At 34.2% G+C, this 21229-nt stretch overlaps 1 protein-coding gene across 4 annotated transcripts in view; it reads left to right on the plus strand.

Moving 5' to 3' along the window:
- Window positions 1–21229, plus strand: part of VPS13A (vacuolar protein sorting 13 homolog A) — a 109531-nt gene that overhangs the window by 44217 nt on the left and 44085 nt on the right. For all 4 annotated transcript variants that reach the window (XM_069776694.1, XM_069776693.1, XM_069776696.1 and 1 more), the window contains exons 30-46: window positions 4550–4666; window positions 4762–4865; window positions 5297–5464; window positions 6118–6425; window positions 7160–7307; window positions 8117–8267; window positions 9115–9239; window positions 10146–10315; window positions 10939–11159; window positions 12363–12595; window positions 15025–15117; window positions 15630–15986; window positions 16746–16847; window positions 18179–18337; window positions 18454–18715; window positions 19617–19777; window positions 20972–21075. In XM_069776694.1, the coding sequence (XP_069632795.1) occupies window positions 4550–4666; window positions 4762–4865; window positions 5297–5464; window positions 6118–6425; window positions 7160–7307; window positions 8117–8267; window positions 9115–9239; window positions 10146–10315; window positions 10939–11159; window positions 12363–12595; window positions 15025–15117; window positions 15630–15986; window positions 16746–16847; window positions 18179–18337; window positions 18454–18715; window positions 19617–19777; window positions 20972–21075 (2983 nt within the window). The remainder of the gene's footprint in view (window positions 1–4549; window positions 4667–4761; window positions 4866–5296; window positions 5465–6117; window positions 6426–7159; window positions 7308–8116; window positions 8268–9114; window positions 9240–10145; window positions 10316–10938; window positions 11160–12362; window positions 12596–15024; window positions 15118–15629; window positions 15987–16745; window positions 16848–18178; window positions 18338–18453; window positions 18716–19616; window positions 19778–20971; window positions 21076–21229) is intronic.

The raw sequence follows: 21229 nt of genomic DNA on the forward strand, positions 1-21229 counted from the left end.
AGCCCGTCAATGGCTTTTGAAATGAGAAATTTTGTTTACTGTATATTTGCTTACCCACTTCATAGCCTTTTTTAATTTCAGTGGCAATAAGAATGTTAGCCATCAGAGTACTATGAAGTAGCAAGGGTATACTCTTGTTCCCTGGCTGGGAGTGTGTAGGTGGAGGAATAACTGTATAATTAATGAGGCAAGGTAGATGCTGCTGCTGTTGACATTTCTTGAGGTAGAAATACTAAGCATGTTTTTTGAATATATGTGTTCAAATTCACTTAGTTATGATAATCTACATTGAATGCTGACTTACTGGCAGTGATTATATTCCTAATGGTGTTGTCCCATATAATGAGAAAAGTATTTTTGCATTATAGCATTTATGTGGAAAAGGTGCTTATAAAAAGTAAGGAAATAAAAAAAAAAATTATGGGTTAGTTAATCTAGCATGAAGGTGAAAACTTTCTGTGATAAGTTTTTATTAAATATATTCTAGACACTTTTGTGCTTTCCAAATAATAGCATAATTACCATTTTTCTCTTAACTCCTCAGTGAAATAACTTTGTACACTATTTTTCTTCCCATTGTCAAAATATTTTTGTTGGTTTAGGTTTGCAACCTGCAGATAGGTACTAATTTAGCAATTTATTGATTTGTAGATGTTGGCTGTAGACATTAGTACATAATATATATGCTACTGCATTTAATAAGCTCCAGGACAGTTTTGGTTACTAGTGATCTACTGATTTACTGAATGGCTAAATTCTGTTTGGCACCAATTTTGTAGGAATAATTTGTTGGAATTGCTGCTTTGGGTTTATGAACTGGCACAGGAATTTGGATTTGCCTTGAAGTGTAATAAATAGGAAGTCGTTGCATGGTGGAAGATGGCTTGAGCGTTTTCAGTCTTTTGTTATAAGAAGCTGGTAATAGCATTCATTAATATCAATTACCGTGTTTTTAGGGACACAAGTAGAATATGAATTCCTGTAATTTGAGACAAATCTGGTGAGCCTCCTCATGTTTATCAAAGGTACATGGTACTCTATAGGTATCTGGTTTCTATGTATAAACTTAGGGTTCCTAGCTTTCCTTGGCCTGCAAAAGCATTAGCACTGTTGCATCCTGAAAGGAGTGCAGGCCAGTCAGTTATCCAACAATATTGGTCTGAAGGAATTTTTCTGGTCTAATAAGTTTAATCTTATCTCTTTCCATGTGCCGTTTTATGACATATTGGTCAAGACATACATTTGCTTTGTATTCAAATCATTGAGTATATACAACCCCCCCATTGTCTTTTTTTGTTTCTCTTTATTGTCTTTTTTTGTTTCTCTTTATTGTCTTTTTTTGTTTCTCTTTATTGTCTTTTTTTGCTTCTCTTTTTGCTCTCTTTTTTGCTTCTCTTGTTGCTCGCTCTCTTTTTTGCTTCTCTTGTTGCTCGCTCTCTTTTTTGCTTCTCTTGTTGCTCGCTCTCTTTTTCGCTTCTCTTGTTGCTCGCTCTCTTTTTCGCTTCTCTTGTTGCTCGCTCTCTTTTTCGCTTCTCTTGTTGCTCGCTCTCTTTTTCGCTTCTCTTGTTGCTCGCTCTCTTTTTCGCTTCTCTTGTTGCTCGCTCTCTTTTTCGCTTCTCTTGTTGCTCGCTCTCTTTTTCGCTTCTCTTGTTGCTCGCTCTCTTTTTCGCTTCTCTTGTTGCTCGCTCTCTTTTCCGCTTCTCTTGTTGCTCGCTCTCTTTTTGCTCTCGCTGCTCTTTTCGCGCGCGCGCTCTTTTGCTTCTCTTTTTTGCGCGCTCTTTTTTCTTTTTTTCTGGGATGAATTGAGACTTTTGATTACCTTATAGTTATTTTATTACCTTATACTTGAGGAACATCCATCTCTTGTGAATAACTTGCTTGCTATGGAGTTTTTCATTTGATGACCAAGAATTTGGCAGGTTTGATTTGTTGATAATGTTGTGCAAGAGCAAACAAACAGATCACCTCCATTTTTTGATCTTGTGTCTGGGAGCTACTTTGAAATGAAAGCTTCTATTAAATGCTCAGCATTATGCCAATGATGTTGACTTCTGCTCTGAGAAGGACTTCTCTGAGATCTTTGCAATCATTGCTTGCTGTTAATTGTAAAATGCTGAGGGTCCAGCCAGTTATTAAAACAGAAAAGAAAACACACACACAAACTATGGTAGAGGGTAATTCTCAAGATGACTGTAGTTGAAGTATTGTAATACTTGCTCTGCATTACTGATTTCAGTAGTTCCCCCATATGACTGACCTGGCCAACCCACTGGTACGCTGATGAGATCTTTCTGAGGCTGTCTGTGTTCGCTGATGTTAGTTCTTACAACCATTTCAAGTTAAACTTCAGCATTATTTTGGTATCTTTAACCTGCAAGTATCACATTTGTGACATTTGGTGGCATTTTTTTGAGAATGTTAATTTGTGCTGCCTTTACAAATATATTTCTGTTTGGCAAAACAGAAATATGTTTGTAAGTCTAGTGTATACTCATATTCAGTGATTAATTCACAGTGTTGCTAAGGGTCGATGATTTTATTATGGGAGGTTGATGAACTAGTAGCCTGATAGTGTTTTTTGAAGAACTTCAGGCAGAAACGGTGCCTGGATTAGGAAAAAAAAAATTAAAGGTTTTCAGTGCACAGCTTTTCTTGGGATTTGAGTATTTGTTTCCCATATGTACTTAAGTGAAATCAGCTATGTTAATTTTTTAAGCATTGTGAAAGGAAAGTAAATTATCATGTCTAGACCAAACAGGTTATTAAAAAAATGAGAGAAAATAAGGTTTTGTAGGCTCTGTTTTTTGGGGGGGAGATGGAGGAAGATGAAGGAAAACATTTGCCTTATGAATGATGAGATGTGGGAAGAGTATTAGTATGTCACACAGGCATTGTCTTTCAGCTGATGCTGTTTTATTATTCCATCAGACTGTTAAGAAGTTTAGTTCCTCAGCTTGTTCTTTGAAGGTGTTTTGTAGGTCTCCATTGCATAATAGAACTGAGAAGTAAAAGGTAGAATAATTGCTCTGTGAAAAAAAATTTCTTCCATTTAACTGTATTATTTAAATGATTTTTTTTCTGTGTGAGATTTTTCTTATTCATGGTGGTTGTTTGACTTCAGTTACACAGGAACATGCTTGGACACTAGATGAATACCATTTGTGTACCTATGATAGTCTGTTAACTTAAAGAGTTCTGTTCTTTGGCTTACTGAGAGCCGTAGACAGAAGATTCAGCGTTTCTCTAGCTTTGAACCATTTTGCTATGCAGGCAAACAGTGAAGTGTTTGCTGTTTTATAGAGTGCTTGGAGACAAAGGATTAAATTAGTTCCTTATGTATTAACATGTGACAATTCAGACTTTACACAGCTGAAAAGCTTCATAGGTGATTCTCCTCCCTCCTCCTCCCCCAATCCTATACAACTGTGCAAAATAAACTTTGACTGAGGGTAGTTATTGGTTAATTTACTGTGGCTTGTCTTCTGTTAGCAACATAGAATAAAATCATCTGACTGAAGCCAATGTATTTATGGAATCATAGCTTGATCGTGAGTGTTGAGAGAGCCGTAACATACTCACACACAACATTAAAGGTAGTATCTCATCTGAAAAGCTAGCCTGTGGAAAAATGGATTGAATGTTTATTACTTTTAATTTTGCTGCTTTTAGCTTTGTATATAGATTACCATTTAGGACTCAAAATCCTTGAATACAGGATATGACATTTCTCTTTGTCATTTGAGGTAGCGTATAACATTACTTCAGATTTGACTTTCAGAAAAAATGGACTAAGTTATTGGTTGAGTCCACTCTCTGTTGACTTCCGTATTTAGCACCGTACCTGCAGAGAGTGTTGTGTGGCATCAGTCATGTCTACTCAAAATGAATGGAGATTATTTCTGTTAACATGAAATAGGATATTTTTATTCTTATGCAGTTTTGGGAAAACCAAAAATGGACTAAATGTTTGGACACCTCTGTTCTGAAAGGTACTATATATGTGCTTGTATCTTTTGTAAGTCTTAAGGTTGACCATACTAATTTTGAAAGATACCCACTGTCCCTTCTCTTCAGTGTCTAGTTATATTAATGGTATTTTCATACTTAAAACTTAAGTTTAGAAAATACAGGTGGTGGACATTTAATAAAAAGTCACCTGCCATATGTAAACAAGACTGTTCATTGCAGATGACTAATCAACAGACCAGATAGAGTATTAATGTAGCTATCATGGTACCACTAGTTGAGGTAAACTGCTTAGTCCTGAATAACCTATCTCTAATTTTGCATTGTGCTATGTAGATGTATATTAAATGTATTTCTTGCAGCTAGTAAAATACTGGTGTTCACAGTTTGTGAAGCACATGAGGACTCTTACATATACAATCCTGTATATACAATTCCTTTGTGTCATGCTTGCCTGTATGAGTGCAGTGCATTTTGCCAGTGCTGCAGGCTTGAAGCAAACTAGGCTTTGGGGAAGGGATACTAAAATATTACATCTCCTCCCTGAAGAACTGTAATTTTTTTTATTTTCTATTTCCTACAGCATCAAAAAAATCAAAGTATGAAGATGTTATTGACCTCAATATCTGTGCAGATTTATCCTGTTTACGTATCTTTATTAGAGAGAAAAAGCATAGAATAGCTGAAATTCACATTGAAGGTAGGAACAAAACTTTAATCACAAAGGCATAAAACCTCATAACCAGAATAGTCTCTAGATTTTGTATGACTTTTTTTTTTTTTTTTTTTTTTAAGGTCTGGATAGCCAAGTGATCATGAAGAAAGCATCAACAGAAGTGACCACAAAATTAAAGAACATCATTATTGTGGATTCTGATGAGATGGCATTGTACAAAAAGGTATGCATTTGCATGTATCATTGATTTCTGAATGGAATATAGACGCTAAATTGAACTTCCTTTGTGGACTCTACTCTTTAACTATGTTTTTTTTAATAATATTTTATGTATTTGCTGGGAGCATAATTCTCTATAGGCAGACTGATTTTGCCCTCAGAACTGGTGATCGTTAGGCTGGCATTGATTTTGTGCAACTGTGATGCCCAGCTGCTCATTATGCTCCTTATTTTGTTGACTTTAATGGACGAAATTATTCAAGCTGAGCTTCCAACTGAATATCTTCAGCTCTTTAAAGGATTTTTATTTTTCATTTATTGTTGAGATATTTGAAGTAAAAATGTCTTAGAAGTGTGAGGTACTACATTCTGTGTTGGAATTCAGTCTTTCTAGCATAACTTTTTACAGCAGAGATACTCTTTTTTCTTCCTAAGGCTCTTTACATCACAGGAAAAGAAGTCTTCAACTTTAGAATGATGTCATATGTGAATGCTACAGATGGCATTGCATATACAAATATGGATGTTGTGGACAATCGTATTTACCTAACTGTTGGGTGTATTCAAGTGGTTTTTGTCAACAAGTTTGTTTCATCTATTTTGGTAAGTTAAATTTTCCAGATACTATTCCCTAGCATTAAGATAATATTGTCAGACCTAAAAAAGGATAAAGCATCCCATATGGGGAGGTGCCCATTTGTGTAAGAACTCTTATATACTATTGTAAAAACTTCACTGGGATTGGTGGTTGGGCTATTTACTTTTCTTCTCCATGTGTCTGTTACTGTGGAGTGGGTGGCTAAGCAACAGTATTGGCTATTATTGTTAGTAATTTTTTTCCTTAAATTACTTGTGGGAGCTTTTAGATATTCATTGTTTTTGATATTCATTGTTCATTGTTTATAACACTGAAGTATAAGTAATAAACCATGAAAATAAATGCCTTTTCCGTAAATTCTGCTAAGTAAATCTAACTTGCTCTCCATTTGAGTAAATAAAACATAATTCATACAAGTCATGTTACAAGGTCATTGCTGTTACCATCTGATTTGCCAAATATTTAGTATGGAAATTTATTTTTTACATATATGCATATTTCATAGTTGGGGGAGATTATCCTATTAAAGAATTCAGAAAAAGTCCATAGCAAAAATAGTATCTTAAGATGGTTTGTTATTTAAAAAACTATGATTCTTAGTGTTTTTGAAGTAGTGTAATTCTTAATAACATTTCCAAGATCTGTATTCTTTTCCTAGGCTTTTATAAATAACTTCCAAGCTGCCAAGGAAGCTCTTACTGAGGCAACTGTTCAAGCAGCAGAGAAAGCAGCTACAGGTGTAAAAGAGCTAGCAGAACGTAGTTCCCGTTTGGCACTAGATATCAACATTAAAGCTCCTGTTGTGATAGTTCCACAGTCAGCAATGTCTGCTAATGTCCTGGTGGCTGATCTTGGTCTAATCACTGTGAAGAACCAATTCTTTATCGCTAAAACAAAAACACGGTATAATCTCCCACCTGTTGTTGATTCTATGACGGTGAAATTGAGTGAACTAAAGTTATACAGGTAATGTAGTGTCAAGATATTTTTTAATTCATGTAATCCTTTTGGGATACTTCAGTTGGAGAGCTTTGAGAAGTTGTTATCAAAATAATTAGTTAATAGTTGGTGGCTGATGGATACACTATTATCTTGAAATATAACAGCAAATTAATAAAGATTTTGTAAAAGCTATAAGAATGTATGGTTTAGGAGAAATAGCAATCTGCACATCTTTAAATAGAAGCAAATGTTTGTTTAGGGAATATTGTGTAGAATAATAGACTTATGCATCATTCACTACTTTGGGACAGGTTATACCCATTTGTAAATGGCTATTTTGATGGGGTTTTTGAGCTATATGTAGCAGGAAAGATATCAAGTCAGACAGCTGTGAAGAAGCGTTTGAAAATGGGCCTTGGTGCAGGGGACTGGGAGGGGGAGAGGGAAGGGAAGGGGATTTTCAAACACAGTTGAAGAGTACTGAAGAAAGGAGGAATTGCTCTCCAGTGGAGAACACGTAAGAGGTCCTAACTTGCCAGAAGTTCGTATGTTGCACGCCTGATATGTGCCTGATGTGTCTCCTCCCTGCCAAGGCAGATGTCTAGTTGGTGGAGTAAGGCTTTAACTAGAGATACCAGGAGTAGTATGAAGACTGTTTTACAGTACTAGTCAAAAAGATGAGGAAAGGTCAGAAATGTGTTTGTTGACATGCTTCACTTTAACATTCTAAGTTGGGAGTATTTTGTTTCTATTCACAGATCATGCTATGAGCAGGGTTCACTACAAACTGAAGTACAGTTGCTGCAGCCGCTCAATCTGGAAGTAGCTGTTGAACGAAATTTAGCTGCTGCTTGGTATAACGAAGTTCCTGATATTGAAATATCTGGCCGACTCAAGCCTATGAATGTAAGCATTTATTTCTGAAAGCAGCTGCTAAAATATCCATGGAAGATGGATTTATTTTTCTGTCCCAGTTCCTTAGTTATGGTATTGATTTCAAGACATATAGGTAGAGTGGGTTTTGTTGTTTCATAGGAAGAAGGAGGTGAATAGCTTTCTGTTCTAATCTAAGCTCTGTATTTCATCTGTGATACTGCAGGAAGACTTTGTACTATATATTACTGTTGCTAGTCAGAAGTGGGCGTGCTGTTACAGCCTTCTTTTACCTGTCAGTATCTTTCAAAGAAGTATTGGAAAAAGTTGGGGTTTTTGGGTCTATTCATTAGCAGCGCTATTGCCTGCTGAATTCATACCCATGACAAGCCTGAGTATGAGTTAGTGCATGTGCTCATTTAAATGTAACCTCAAAAAATATAAAGCTTGTCCATGTATGAGGAAAACTAATTTGCCAAATTTTGAAATAGAACTAGTAGCCATTACTGTAAAGTACCTTGTAACTAAATGCAGATAACAATTTTGGGTAACTGTAAGTCAAACTATATGTGTACAACTTCTATCATTCAATCTCTAAATTATAGCTTTGTAAAGAAAGTTTGTGGACTAAAACAAAATAATGTGTGAATGACTTCTGATTTCTAGAAGTTACTGTAAGGGGTTGTGTGGATTTGAGAAAAATATTTTACTTGGTTCTTTAGTCTCCTAAACAGAGACTCAGATGAGATTACTTTGCTTATCTGTTTATTTGTAACAGATTTTAGTTACCATAAGTTTCATGAACTGAGTTGTTCTGAGTTTAATAACAATGTTTTTTTAAGCTAATTCTCAGTCAGGAGGATATTACCACAATACTGAGGACACTAAATGAAAATATAGGTGGCAGCTCTGGTGCATCAACTTCTTTACCAGAACCAAAAGACACGACTAGCCATTGTAGTGATATGCATAGTACTTCACAGCATTCTGCAGGTAATGTTTTCTAAAATTACACGTGGCCTAATATTTTTAGGTATTACTGTCAATTTATTATTTCTGTTGGAATTGCCTTTATGAAAGGATGCCAGATGCAGGTTTTTTTAACAGCATGCCTCTATTATCTTGACATTGTGGTTTGAGCTATAGCTAACAATAATGATAATGGATAGGAACAACTGGGCCACTGTAGCAAGTTTTGTAGCATGATGTGTTTTAATGTAAGGACTATCTTGTTCTACTGGCAATAATGCAGTGAGCACCTAAAAGTCTGTCAGCTGGATTTGGTAACATCCCAACTTGGAAAGATGCTATGTTACTCTTTTTTTCCTGTGTATGCTGGTTCTGTTGCTGTTCAGTTTTAGATCTGTTTTGTCATAATTATGGCATCCCTAAAAGTTGTTCCTATTCAGTTTATTCCTAAAGTGTTCAGCACACACTAAAAAAAGGAAAGTAAGGTTAAGAAAAGAATCTTCTGTTGAACTCTTCTATTAAATGTGAAAAACAGCAAAAACATGTCAAGATGAACCAATGATGATGAAAGCAAAATTGTATTCTTTGTAACATTCTTGCACACAGTACCATATAACATTAAGGGAAGTTGTGCATTTATGTCTTAAAGATGGTAAAAATTGCATGTAGAATATGTAAGCAGAGTATTCTGTTTTCTCAAACATTGTGTGATTTTGCTGAATGTAATTACAGAGAGCATGATAAATGTATCCTATAGTCATTAGTGAGGATGTTGGGTTTGGGTTTTGTTGATTTTTTTTTTCTTTTTTTTTTTCCTTATTTGCAGTCAGGTAATTTTCTTAATACTGAGTGTTTTTCTAATTTCTGAAAGGTGTAACTGTTGTGACATCAGCTGTGGTGGAATTGCATTCACCTATGAAAATAAAAACAACACTGAAACTGGACTTCAGATTCGACTCTCTGACCTTAGTATTATATAGTCCGAATTCAAAACAGGTAAATATAATTTTGGTTACAAAGAGAAACAAACAGCTTTAAGGTTGCCTAGTGTCCTGGAAATTCTGAACAGGAATAGTTTAATTTATGAGCAGAGAAAGTGATTTCTAGCTGTAGTAATGAACATGATGGAAATGATAAACAGCTATTGTAACTAAATCTCATGGCAGATATTACAGGAAGGAGAATAATCAGTGGTAGCACATGATATGTGGTATCTTCTGTGATCTGACTAAAAATTTGCTGAAAACTTATCTTAGTTTAAAATACAGTTTGGGAAGAAAAAAATGCAGAAGGATGCAACCTATTCTTTAGTTACACACACACACACACACACACACACACATATGTGGACACACATATATAAATGAAATTGTGGAGAGAGATTTTAAATTGGTATTACAGTATGAATGGACTTTTAATCTTCTTGGTTTAAATTTACAAAACTTGTCAGCAAATTTCTCACTAAAAGTTTGGTAATTTTTTATTGTAAACTTAAGGCTGTTGTTTCACATTTTGAACAATTTTCCAATATCTGGATAAACACTACGTAGTCATAAGAGATAAAACTTAATTTCTTATTTGGTGTCTTTGCATATACTATGTATTTTTAAACAGCAGAAAACCAAAATTGTGTATGAGAATTCTACTTTCTTTTAAACATAGTGTCTCCCTCTCACTAATGTAAGCTTGCTTTAGCAAGCTGGTAGAAGGGTAAAGCTTTGGGTTTTTTCAGTTTTCTCTGTATGTTATTGATTTGTGTTGTCTTTTGAATTACCAGTGGGTTTATTTAATATATTATTATTAGAAATCTTACCAGTTAGAATAAAGCTGTGTATCACACCTGTGTATTATTTCCATTACCCATAAGGAAATTACAAATATATTTTCATTTGATTCAAACAGGTTACAAATTTGGATCAGAGAGATGATCTTTTGAAGCTTGCAGAGTTTAAGTTAGTTTTGATGTCAGCTGCTGTCAAAATGTTATCAGATGGTTCAATGAATGCTTCAGTCAAGCTGGCAAACTGTACCTTAGATGATAAAAGACAGTCAATCCAGAAGGCTACACCAAGGTCTGTATTTTGACATAATTACTGTTTATTGGAGTTTGACAAAGAATTCCAAATGTTCCCATTTTAGTGTTCTGTTAAAACTGCAATTGTTTTGGTGTAGGTGGTTCTTAAAGTACATGTTACTCTAGACTTGTGTGTCTTGCCTTTTGTTCCACATTTTGTTTGAGAGAAATGCTAGAAACAAACTTTAAATATGAAATAAAACAAACTTTAAATATGAAATAAAACAAACTTTAAATATGAAATTAATACATTCATATAGAAGCAAATTTAACTTTCAGCTTTAACAAAATGCTGGCTAAGTAAGACTAAGATTTTTTTTTTTCATGAAGACTAACAAACTTCAGTAAAGTATAACGCTTTTGATATGTAAACAAGGAATTGTGATGATTTGTCTTTTTAAAATTATGAAGACCTGTAGTTGCCAATGTATGGGAGTCCAGTTTTGAAGATTTATAGAGTTCATGTTAATGTCTTTATTGGTCGTGTTTTAAAATTTGTGGTGTACTTTTAAAATTCACTCTTGTTAATGTATTGCAGCTGGAGTGAAAATCACTAGTGTTTTTCAGTATTTGTGGCTGTTTTTTATTGTCTCATTAAATTCTGCCTTAATGGTCTTTCAGGATGGTGGAAATGAAACATGGATTTGAAAAGAAAGTTATGGTGGATATAAGCTATAAGCAGGGGAGAGATGGCACTGTTCTTGATGTGATTGTTCAAGAGATATACCTTTGTGCAAGCATGGAGTTTCTACTTACTGTTGCAGATATATTCCTAAAGGCTAATGCAGAAAGTGCTGCTGCACAGAGAAATCTCAAACAGTCATTACCTTTAAAGGAGCAAGGTATATATTGGAAATATTTAAAAATTTGTATTTAAATATCTGTTTAATTTTGGCATTATAATACTATCTTAAAAATTATAATACTCCTTTCATGCTATTTCCTGTGTTTGTGTGTATAGAACAGCTTATTTTAACTATTGATGTTTCTTTATTTGCGTCATGGAAATTGGTTCATGTCCCTTGGTCTTTTTTTCCAAATGAAGCTTTGTCTTACCAGACAAAGGAAATAACTAAAAATGTATGTTTAAAATAAAATGGGAAAGGACAATCACAGCTGGCACTCTCTAGGTTAGTTTGGCTATCTTTGCAATCTCAGTGAAGTTTATAATGATGATTACCACCATCATCATTTTCATCCTTCCTGAGAATGATGAAGCATATTATGCTTAAATATGAATTCAGCTTGCCAGATATTGCTGCCTAGAAATCTTGTCATGTCACTTGTCTGCTGAAGCAGATTTCTCCCTACATCGGGAATCAGGGTTTTAGCTTGAGTGCCCGATTTGGTCTTTCTAGTGCAGGACCCTATACCTGATATCAGAAATTAGTCCATTAGAGCATCAAGAGCAGGAAATGGGCTATTTATGCTTCCAGGCCTTGGGTAGTTTGCATCAGATCTGCAAAACAAGTCCCGTCTTTTGTTTTTGTTTTCCTGTACCCTAAATATCTTAGTTGTGTCCACCTCAGGCCTGCTGTGATTATTTAGTAGATGATCAAAATCTAAACAACTTAGGAAGTCTTACATGAAAGTATATTTCTACTGTAAATGGTAACATCAGGCACTAGTAAATGCTGCATTATTGTCCTATGGAAAAATGTATGTTTTACTGCTCCAGAGAGCAGAAAACATGTCCAGCATTTTCCGTAAGACCCTATCATAGCTGACTGATGTAGATATTTAGTGAAGCTGATATATTTGCTAATGTCAGAGGTCATAACGGTGGTGATACTGTTATCCTTTTCATTTTGACAAAGAAGCTTTGTGGAATCTTTTGTTGTGTCTGAAAGTAATTAGAGCTTTAATGGTTTTGTATCTCCAGTGAAAAGCCTAGAAATAAGTCAGTATCAGAAAACCTGTAGATGCCTGCAACTCACTGGTCTTATCACTAAATCTTTAAAACTTCTCTATAAGTGATAAGGAGATGTAAATAATGACAATTTAATCTTTGAACAATTAATCTAATTTAATTTACATTTTTGAAGCACCTGTGCAGCCTGTATCTACAATGGAGATGAACATTGTTGTTAAAAATCCAGAGATTGTATTTGTGGCCGATTTAACAAGAAGTGATGCTCCTGCATTGGTGGTTACAACACAGTGTGAGGTCTTCATTAAAAATAGCCCTGAAAGGTATAGCATGACAGCTGCTGTGAAAGAGATACAAATGAAAGCATGCCCATTTCTTCCAGAAAAAAGGAAAGGGAACATTACTACGGTGAGTTTGCAAATATCCAGTTTGTATTTAAAACATGCTGTGTAACTTATACTATTAGAATGCAAGTTATTTCTGAAGCTTTCATCATTAGAATGTATATTTACAGACATAGGAGTAAAATTCTGGGGCTAACTTATTTTGTTAATTTTATTCTGTTTTGTCTGATATGCCAAAAGTGTCATCTTGATCTGTGGCTTTGAGGTTTGATTTGTATGACAAGCTAATATTAAGAGCCCAGAGGAGTAAAATGTTAGTAATCTCTTACAGTCCATGTAAGCCGAATAAATAGAATGTTATGAGTGTACACTATTTCAAATGCAATGTAGTAAATTTGGAATACTTTCAGTCTGAAACTTTGCATTAAATAGCTATGTAAGTGAATAAGAAAGGGTCACAGACAGAATAGGAAGTATGTAATATGATATAGTTTACTTATGGTATGCTCTTCATAAATTCTTTTGTGTTAAGGTCCATAAATCCATTACATTAAAACTGCCTATTTATATTTTGGCAACAGAATCAGACTTGCTAGTTACTGGGCAGATGGGAATGCACGGACTTCAGGAGATTCTTATAGCTTTTCTGCCTCTACAGCAGGCTATACCTCAGTTAAGTCTGTAATGATATTGTTGTAGAAAAAAAAATTCAATTTGACAGTATATCCAACTGTTATCTGTGTCCTCAGATCACAAATGAATTTTGAAAAATGAGTCTTTTCAGCTCTGCGTTTATGCTTGCTTACTTTATGGAGCTACATAGAAAAGACCAAAGGTATAAACACAAAGGGCTGGGACTTCCACTTCATCTCCTTATCAGATACTTTCATAGCAGCTCAGTTTACTCCTTGGGTAGACAAAGTCTTTGCATTAATCAGTTAACAATCTAGTCATTGAGAAAGTGATGTAGTGATAGCCGCACCACAACGCAAAGTTGCTTGACTTCCATTTCCGTAGCTGGCGAATGTAGCACAAATATGGCTAGCTTTGTAACAAGCAATTAGAAGGCTTCACACCAAGATTTCCCTCTTACAGGAATATCTTGTGCCAGAATATCTTACCTCAGACTGTAGAAACAGAGAAAAAGACCTGTATCTGATGGGATGTTTGTGCTATGAAGAGGGAAAGAACTTCGGAGGACCTTAGTTTTGATGCTTAAAAAAAGTGCCTTCTTTGAAAGATTCAGAAAGTTCTCAAGAGAGTAGTAGAGGTCAAAACCCAAGACATTATCTGCAGCTAGCAGCATAACTTCCCCTTTTGAAAACGTGCACATAAGGAAATTTCTGAACCCAGGTTTTCTGTAAATAATATGATTTCAGTCTGGGAAACAGAGAAATAGAGGTTCAGATGACATTCCTTGGCTGCCTTTAATCAAGAAAGAAAATGTATGATATGAGGTTATATGAGGATTACAAGATTTCTGAAGGCTGATATTGATGTGAAGATTTTATATTGCCTAAACTTTGGGGACACTAGTGATGGATGAATTCACCCACCTGATTAATAGGTTTCCCCACATACCTGGGAAACTAGCCTCTGGATTTAGAGTAGCATGAGTTCTGTACATTTCTCGCATTACCTTGGTCTAAAGGAGAGTATGTTATTTTTCATTCCTGGCTGTAACACAGAAGAAAAAAAAAAAATTCGAGCAGCAGAGAATGAAATAATAATACAGACAAAAAAATCTGTTAGATTAAACTCATTTGGAAAAGCTGTAAAACTGATTCAGGGTGTTTCTATGCCCCCAGCATCTGATTCAGATATGGACAGAGATGTTGCGAAAGATTGCAAAAACAATATGGTCTGAAACTACTGTTTTTGAAAGACTTATCTACTCAGGTAGGGACAGGAGAGCAAATTTTTCTGTCAAAACAGGTTCAGTAGAGTCTAACTACATCCGAGTGCTTTATTAATCACATAACACTATGATTTTGTTTATAGTGTACTTTAGATTTGTTTTTGGTAAGCCTTGGCAAGTGGGAGTATGCAAGGACTGGTTGTAAAATAAAGCTGGAAAGGAGTGATTGTGATTCAAACAGTGGTATTTTTGTTCAGGAAAACTGTTGTGGCTGTGTTGCCCTTAACTGAAAAGTCTGATTCTCCTCAAAAGTCACAGGCACGATGATGCAGTGTATTTGAAGACATCTGCAGGCTTTACCTAAAGAATGGGGTTACTGAAGTGTAATGCACTTTACTGTAGCTGACATTTGAATCCTTAATGATTGAGAATGGCTGAGGTGATGCTTCTGATACGTGGTTGGTTTTTTTTCTTTACATTTGAACACATTATTTGTGTTCAGATTGCTCTTAATTTTGAAGAACCATATAATGCTAACTTTTCCTTTTGGTACTTTTGATATGTAGTATTTAAAAGTGTATGATTTTTAAAAGATTTTTTCTCTATTTAACATGTGTTTTAACTCTTTTGTTTAGGTATTACAGCCTTGTGACTTCTTCTTTGAAATGAAACAGTCAGGTACTAATCCACAGACAGCTGATCTAACGATTAAATCTCTAACAATAAAAGTAGGTAAACTTTTATTGTGTTTTTAGTTCTCTACTACTTCCTGCTCAGAAGGCTTTGAAACTGCTTGTGGGATATGTTTCTTAAAAAAAATAATGAAATCAGGAATGACTGAAGAGGGGAATTCTTTCTGTTCTTCATCAGGTCACCTATCTGTTTAGCATGTGAAAACAAAATTGAAAATTAACAGTTGTGTCACAATGATTTGGTTTTGGAATCTGTGTTTTATAAAATGGCCTGGTGTGCAGAGATAAGTTTCGAAGTGTTCAGATAGAGCATTAGTTGATGTAGTTCAGAAAGCTCCTGTCTGGAAGAAAGGCAGGAGCTGAAAATCTGAGGAGGTTGAACTGTAGCTTGTGCAAAGGAATGAGTTTTCAAACTAAAAGTCCTGTAGAGTATAGAGGTGTTTTGTTACTGTAACGTTTTCATTATAATTTTGTGTCTGAAAGTAGCTGAGCTGACTATTTCCTGTACTACCTTCTCTTTTCCAATTATTCCAACTTCCTATTTGTAGGTTTCACCAATAATCATAAACACAGTAATTACTATTACATCAGCCCTTTATCAAACTGCAGAAACAACAGAAGAAGAGATTAGTCAAATTCCTCCAGACTTGTGGAATAAGAAAGATATAAAAAATCTAAAAATGTGGTTTCTTGAAGAGGCAAATGAAAATGAAGATACAAATCCAACCGCTGAACTGATTCCCACAGGAGAGTCATTGAAAATTAATATAGACTCTGTTTTTCTAACACTTGAAGCTGGGGTTGGGCACCGAACTGTACCAATGCTTTTAGCCAAGTCCTCATTTCTTGGAGAAGTCAAAAACTGGACTACTTTAATCAACCTACGTTCTCGTCTTGAGCTAGAGGTGAGGAATCCTACATAAGAAAGAAAAGTTTTCTTAAGATATTAAACCTGTTATGTTAGACAATAAAATAAAAAGAGTCCATATATTTGATGACTAAACTCCTGCAGATACACGTTATGGGAGCAGGACAGGAATGAGGTGTTACAGTAGTTCAAATGAAAATCTAATGCATTAGATGTAATCTCTTAGCAGCAGTAATTGGTGTTATACAAACTCACATTTATACTCTATACAAGTTCACAAAGACCTGTTGCATCAATATTAAATTTTGGAGTAGCAACTGGCTAAAACTCTTTGACAATCTTAATTTAAGATTACAGTAAAATAATATAGTCATGTCATTTCTATAAAATACTATGTTGTACCAGTATTGTACATAAAACATCCAAATTGGCTCATATTTGGAAATTAGTGACTTAAAATTCAGTAGTTGCTGTATATACATTTTTCCTTATTTATAGTGCTTTAAACTTCCAGTGCCTACAGTTTAATCCAAAATTTTATTTTAAGTGACACACCTTATACACACCTTATGCCACTTACTTGGAAGTGCATCTTTGTGGTACAGACTTAGCTGCCTCATTTATTTCTCTAGTGCATTTGCTTCATCTTATGGTGGGAGCTGAAAGCTCAATCTGATTATAAAACTTTTATGTTACCAAAGTAATTAATATAAATGTAAATTGAATTTTAAGTATAGAGCTTTCATTGATTTAACAGTTGTATGTAATTTCCTAATTGACTTCTGCATTTTGATAGGTACACTATTTTAATGAGATGTTTGGGGTGTGGGAACCTTTGCTTGAACCACTAGAAGTTGAGAAGACTGATTTTTTTAAACCGTGGATTCTTGAAATCAAGGTATATTTTCTAAAGCTAAACTCAGATCTTTCATTTCAATACATTAGAAGAGACAAAGGCTCTGCACCTTTCATTGCTGAGACTACTCTAACAATTTTGTTCCTTCGTGTTTGTTACTGAGACTTTTCCCCAATTAGTGATTGAAACCAGCTCTTGCACAAGTGAAGATCCAGACTCACAGATCTGTTAAGTAATATTGGCTTTCAGATGGCAAGAGGATTTGATTCGAGTTACACTAGATAATCATAATGACTTTATATCAGTTTCTCTAAAGTTAGGTCATATGCTAGTGATGCATTCAGTGACTTTGGAAAGATAGAAGACCACTTATCCTGTTCCACAGTAGTATCTAGTAGAAATGTACTGGAAAAACTGATACCTGTTACTGACCAGCACAAAGTGCACTGTGGGAATAGTGCTCTTACCACTCCTGTTCCATCTTTCTTAAGGAAATAGTCTAGATTCTGGTCTCAAAATAGATAAGCATTTATCTGAGGAAGGGCGATAGTTCTTTTTTCTCTCCTTATGTCTTAACTGTTTTATTATATTGTTTTCTGATTTTTTTTCAAAACCTTTCAAGTATTTTTAGCCTGAGAGGTTGCTCAGAATGGATGAACCACCCTTTTCCTAGAACTGTTGTTCAATTAGATTAAACAACTCTCTACAGTAATGGCCTCAGAAGGGTAAAAATTATGGACTTTGATATTGCAATTAAGAAATTGCTATTAAAAATATTCCTAAGAATTTTCCAGAAGGATATGAGACCTAATGCAGGAGGAAGGTAGAAGATAGTGAGTCAAACCTCATATCTTCTTGCCCAGATTTGACATATAACATTTGGAAATACATAATTTCCAGAAATATTGAAGGCCAGGAAAATGTAATCCATGTGATTTTTATTTCTTTCCTTCAAACAAATGAAAACATACAAAATAAGTATTTGGTTTGGAAACTTATAAAGACTAAATTTGGAGTTACTGTTTTAAGAACAGGAAATCAATTATGTATAATAGTTATTACACAGTGTTATTAGATATGTTAAGATAAATGTTTTCACACAGCATTTACTGGGTATGTTCTTTATTTTTGAATAATCATAAATTTAGCTACTGTTGCTAGAATGTCATTGAATTCTGAAAAATAACTTTTGCCTCTTGCCTTCATTATTCTCTCTCTCTTTTGTATTTATTTGAGACTTAAAACATGAACAAAAAAAGAAAAACCATGGCAGGATGTAGAAGCAGGAAAGGGAGAGAAAAAGACTCTTTAGGTGAAACTTGCTTCTACAGAAGGAGTGGTCAGATAAGACTTCTTTAAAAATCTCCTTTCAGATGAAGAAGAAGGCTAAAAAAGCGTTGGTTGAATCAGATGCAGAAGAAGAAAACTACAAAGTTCCAGAATATAAAACAGTAATAAATGTTTCCTCAAAAGACCAGCTGAACATTACACTATCCAAATGTGGGCTACAAATGCTGAGTAACTTGGGCACGGTAAGAAAGATTACTTAACTATGCAGTGTCGGAATTATTAAATGAATGTTTGCACAGATAGTCTTGATGAAGTCTTATTCAGTACATGTGTTTTGTATCTATACTTTGCTTTCTAGGCATTTGCTGAAGCTGCTAGTCAAACTTCAGACATCTTCAAAAAAGACCGAGCACCATTTGTAATAATAAATTCTTTAGGACTTCCCATCACTGTCTCGCCTAGTGATTCCTTTAGTGTCCTTAATGTTGAATGTGGAGAAAAAATATTTCATTTAAGAGATGGAGAGAATTTAAATATGGAATTTGTCAGAACAAAAAATGAGAGTGACCAGTTCACAGCAATGACAACTCTGAGTAGCAAGAGGTTTTACATTCAGATCTGTAAGTTCCAAAGTTCATACGTCTTCTGTTTTTGTAAATACTACATGATGCATAATACTGCACCTTGTACAGGTCAGTAAGTATTGGGGGACTACATAACATGAAAGGAGCAGGTTTTTTGGATTCGAGATGCATGGCAGTATTTGAATACCTGCTTTCTTCTTTGCAGCTAAAAGTTACATGTATTATGCTTTTTAATTTTTGTAGCATAAATTTTCTAATATGATATATTATTTAGGTAACTAATTTTTATTTCATAATTTTACTGCAATCAAATATTTTTGTTTGTATTCACATGTTAATGCAGAATTAAGCCACCCAAAATAATTTTTTTTCTTGTAGAATTGAGACCTATATGTATGTGTGTTTATAGAAGTTACTCTAAAGGGGAATGTTTTTAAGAGAAGATTGTTTTAAATAATTTGAAGTAAAGCACAGTTAAAGCTAAAAGTAAAATTTAGCTCTTTTTTAATGGAGTATGTGTTAACAATTTAAGTTGATTTATTGCAACAATTGACAGTTTTTCAAAACTGATTTTTCAAAATGGTCTTGACCATATGATTTATTAGTTAATTGTTTTCACAATATTTCTGAGCTGTACTTTGTTAATAAGCCATTACATCTTGTAAACATTTCTCTTTATTTGCAGTTGCAAACCCTACTTAATTATTTGAGTGATGGACTCACTCTTTCCTGTGGTGATAAAAGAATCTTTGCTGTTTCTTTAGTAATAGTGCAAGATTGGCATGTTACAAGTGGTGATTGTACTTTTTCATCTGCTTTAATTTTTTTTTAATAGATTGAATAATACAGGAAATTCTACTGAATGCATATTTCTGTCTTTCAAATAATATTTTTATGCTCCTTTTGAGTCTTTCTTTTCTCATCTTGTAAATTCTAGGTCCACATAATCATTCTACTGTGGAAAAGATTCCATTGACAAAAGTGGGTCGATGTATTTACAGAGTGAGACATGAGGAATCAGGTGTTGAAAGGTCCATTGTCTGCCAGATTGATACTGTTGAAGGGAGCAAGATGATAACTATACGTTCTCCTATTCAGGTTACATCTCCATACATGATAATTTCATTATTACTTGAATTTTTTAATGAATGAAAATGATCCTATAGTCTTTAAATAAACATTTTAAAAAACATATTTTAAAAAATTATCTGAAAAATTCATGTAACTGCTGTTGTTTATTATAAGGTAGTTTAAAAGAGATTTTCAAGAATAAAAAGATTTTTCGAAGTGGCAAAGACAGTGGGCGGGGTAGAGGTAGAAATGGACCAGATTTCAGATCAGGGTCATTCATCAGTACTGTTTTCTAATGCTAGCTCTAATTTTAGTCTTGTTGAACTAAGTGCTTTGTGTGAAGTGATCAAACCTCTCTTAACCTTACCTTGGTTCTGCAAGGTTACCCTTCTATCAGATTATTTCTTTTTTTCACCCTGTACCATTAATATATGAATTTCAAATTTAGTACCAGGTCAGCTGAAGAGTGAGCCCTTTGAGCATATATCTTTTTTGATTGAATAGTATTTTTGATTGAATAGTATTTTTGATTGAATAGTATTTTTGATAGACATTATATGGTTTACAAGTACTGGGATGGTCCAGATATTAGTGTTTGATAGTGATAATGTCCCTGTTACATTTCACTAGCTGCTTTTGCCCAGAGTGGTTTACAACTTGGTTAATAACCAGATTTACTGTTTTATTCTTCCCTAAACTAATTTTTTTTTCCAGAGCTAATAATGCCATTAAGTTAACCCTGAAATAAATAAAAAAATGTTTGCAAAGAACAAGAGAACTATATACGACCCAAATTATAATGGGTATTGATGGTTTAACCTTAAATAAGTATTTGACTTCCCTTGTGTTTTTTGCCATATGGATTTTGACCCACACAGCCTTGTATGTGCTATATTTTTAGGAGAAAGTTCTTTGGAAAGTTATTATATAGTTCAGATTTACTTGTCTTTGGTTTTACAGAGCTTTATGTTTCTCCTTGAAAAGAATTTTACAACGAATGTATTAATTTCATAATTAAAATATAACATCAATCTGCACAACCAAATCATTTAAGGAGATTTGCTGGTGTTAGAGACAGTTCTTTTGAAATACCTGACCTTGAATGGTAAATGGGTAGAGATGAACAATGAGAGAGTTCTCACTCTGTGCTCTGTTAGGCTCAAAACACTTTATCTGTCCATTTTTTCCTAATGTATGTTGCTGGATTTTTATTTCACGTAGATAAGGAACCATTTTTCAATCCCATTAAATATTTTTGAGGAAGGAAGATGTTTAGGGACTGCTTCACCAGAAAATGAATTCAACATACCATTGTCCTCTTACAGGTACTTCATTGCATTATTCTTTTATCATGGAATATGTTTATACATTGTTGATTATTGTATCCATACAATTATGCAGAAAAAAAAATTAATTGTTCTCTCTGCTACCTCATACTGCAATTAATACTGTGCTATCATTGCTGGGTAGGATCTTCTC

Source organism: Haliaeetus albicilla, chromosome Z (assembly GCF_947461875.1).
Source record: "Haliaeetus albicilla chromosome Z, bHalAlb1.1, whole genome shotgun sequence".
In the NCBI taxonomy this organism is placed as follows: domain Eukaryota; kingdom Metazoa; phylum Chordata; class Aves; order Accipitriformes; family Accipitridae; genus Haliaeetus; species Haliaeetus albicilla.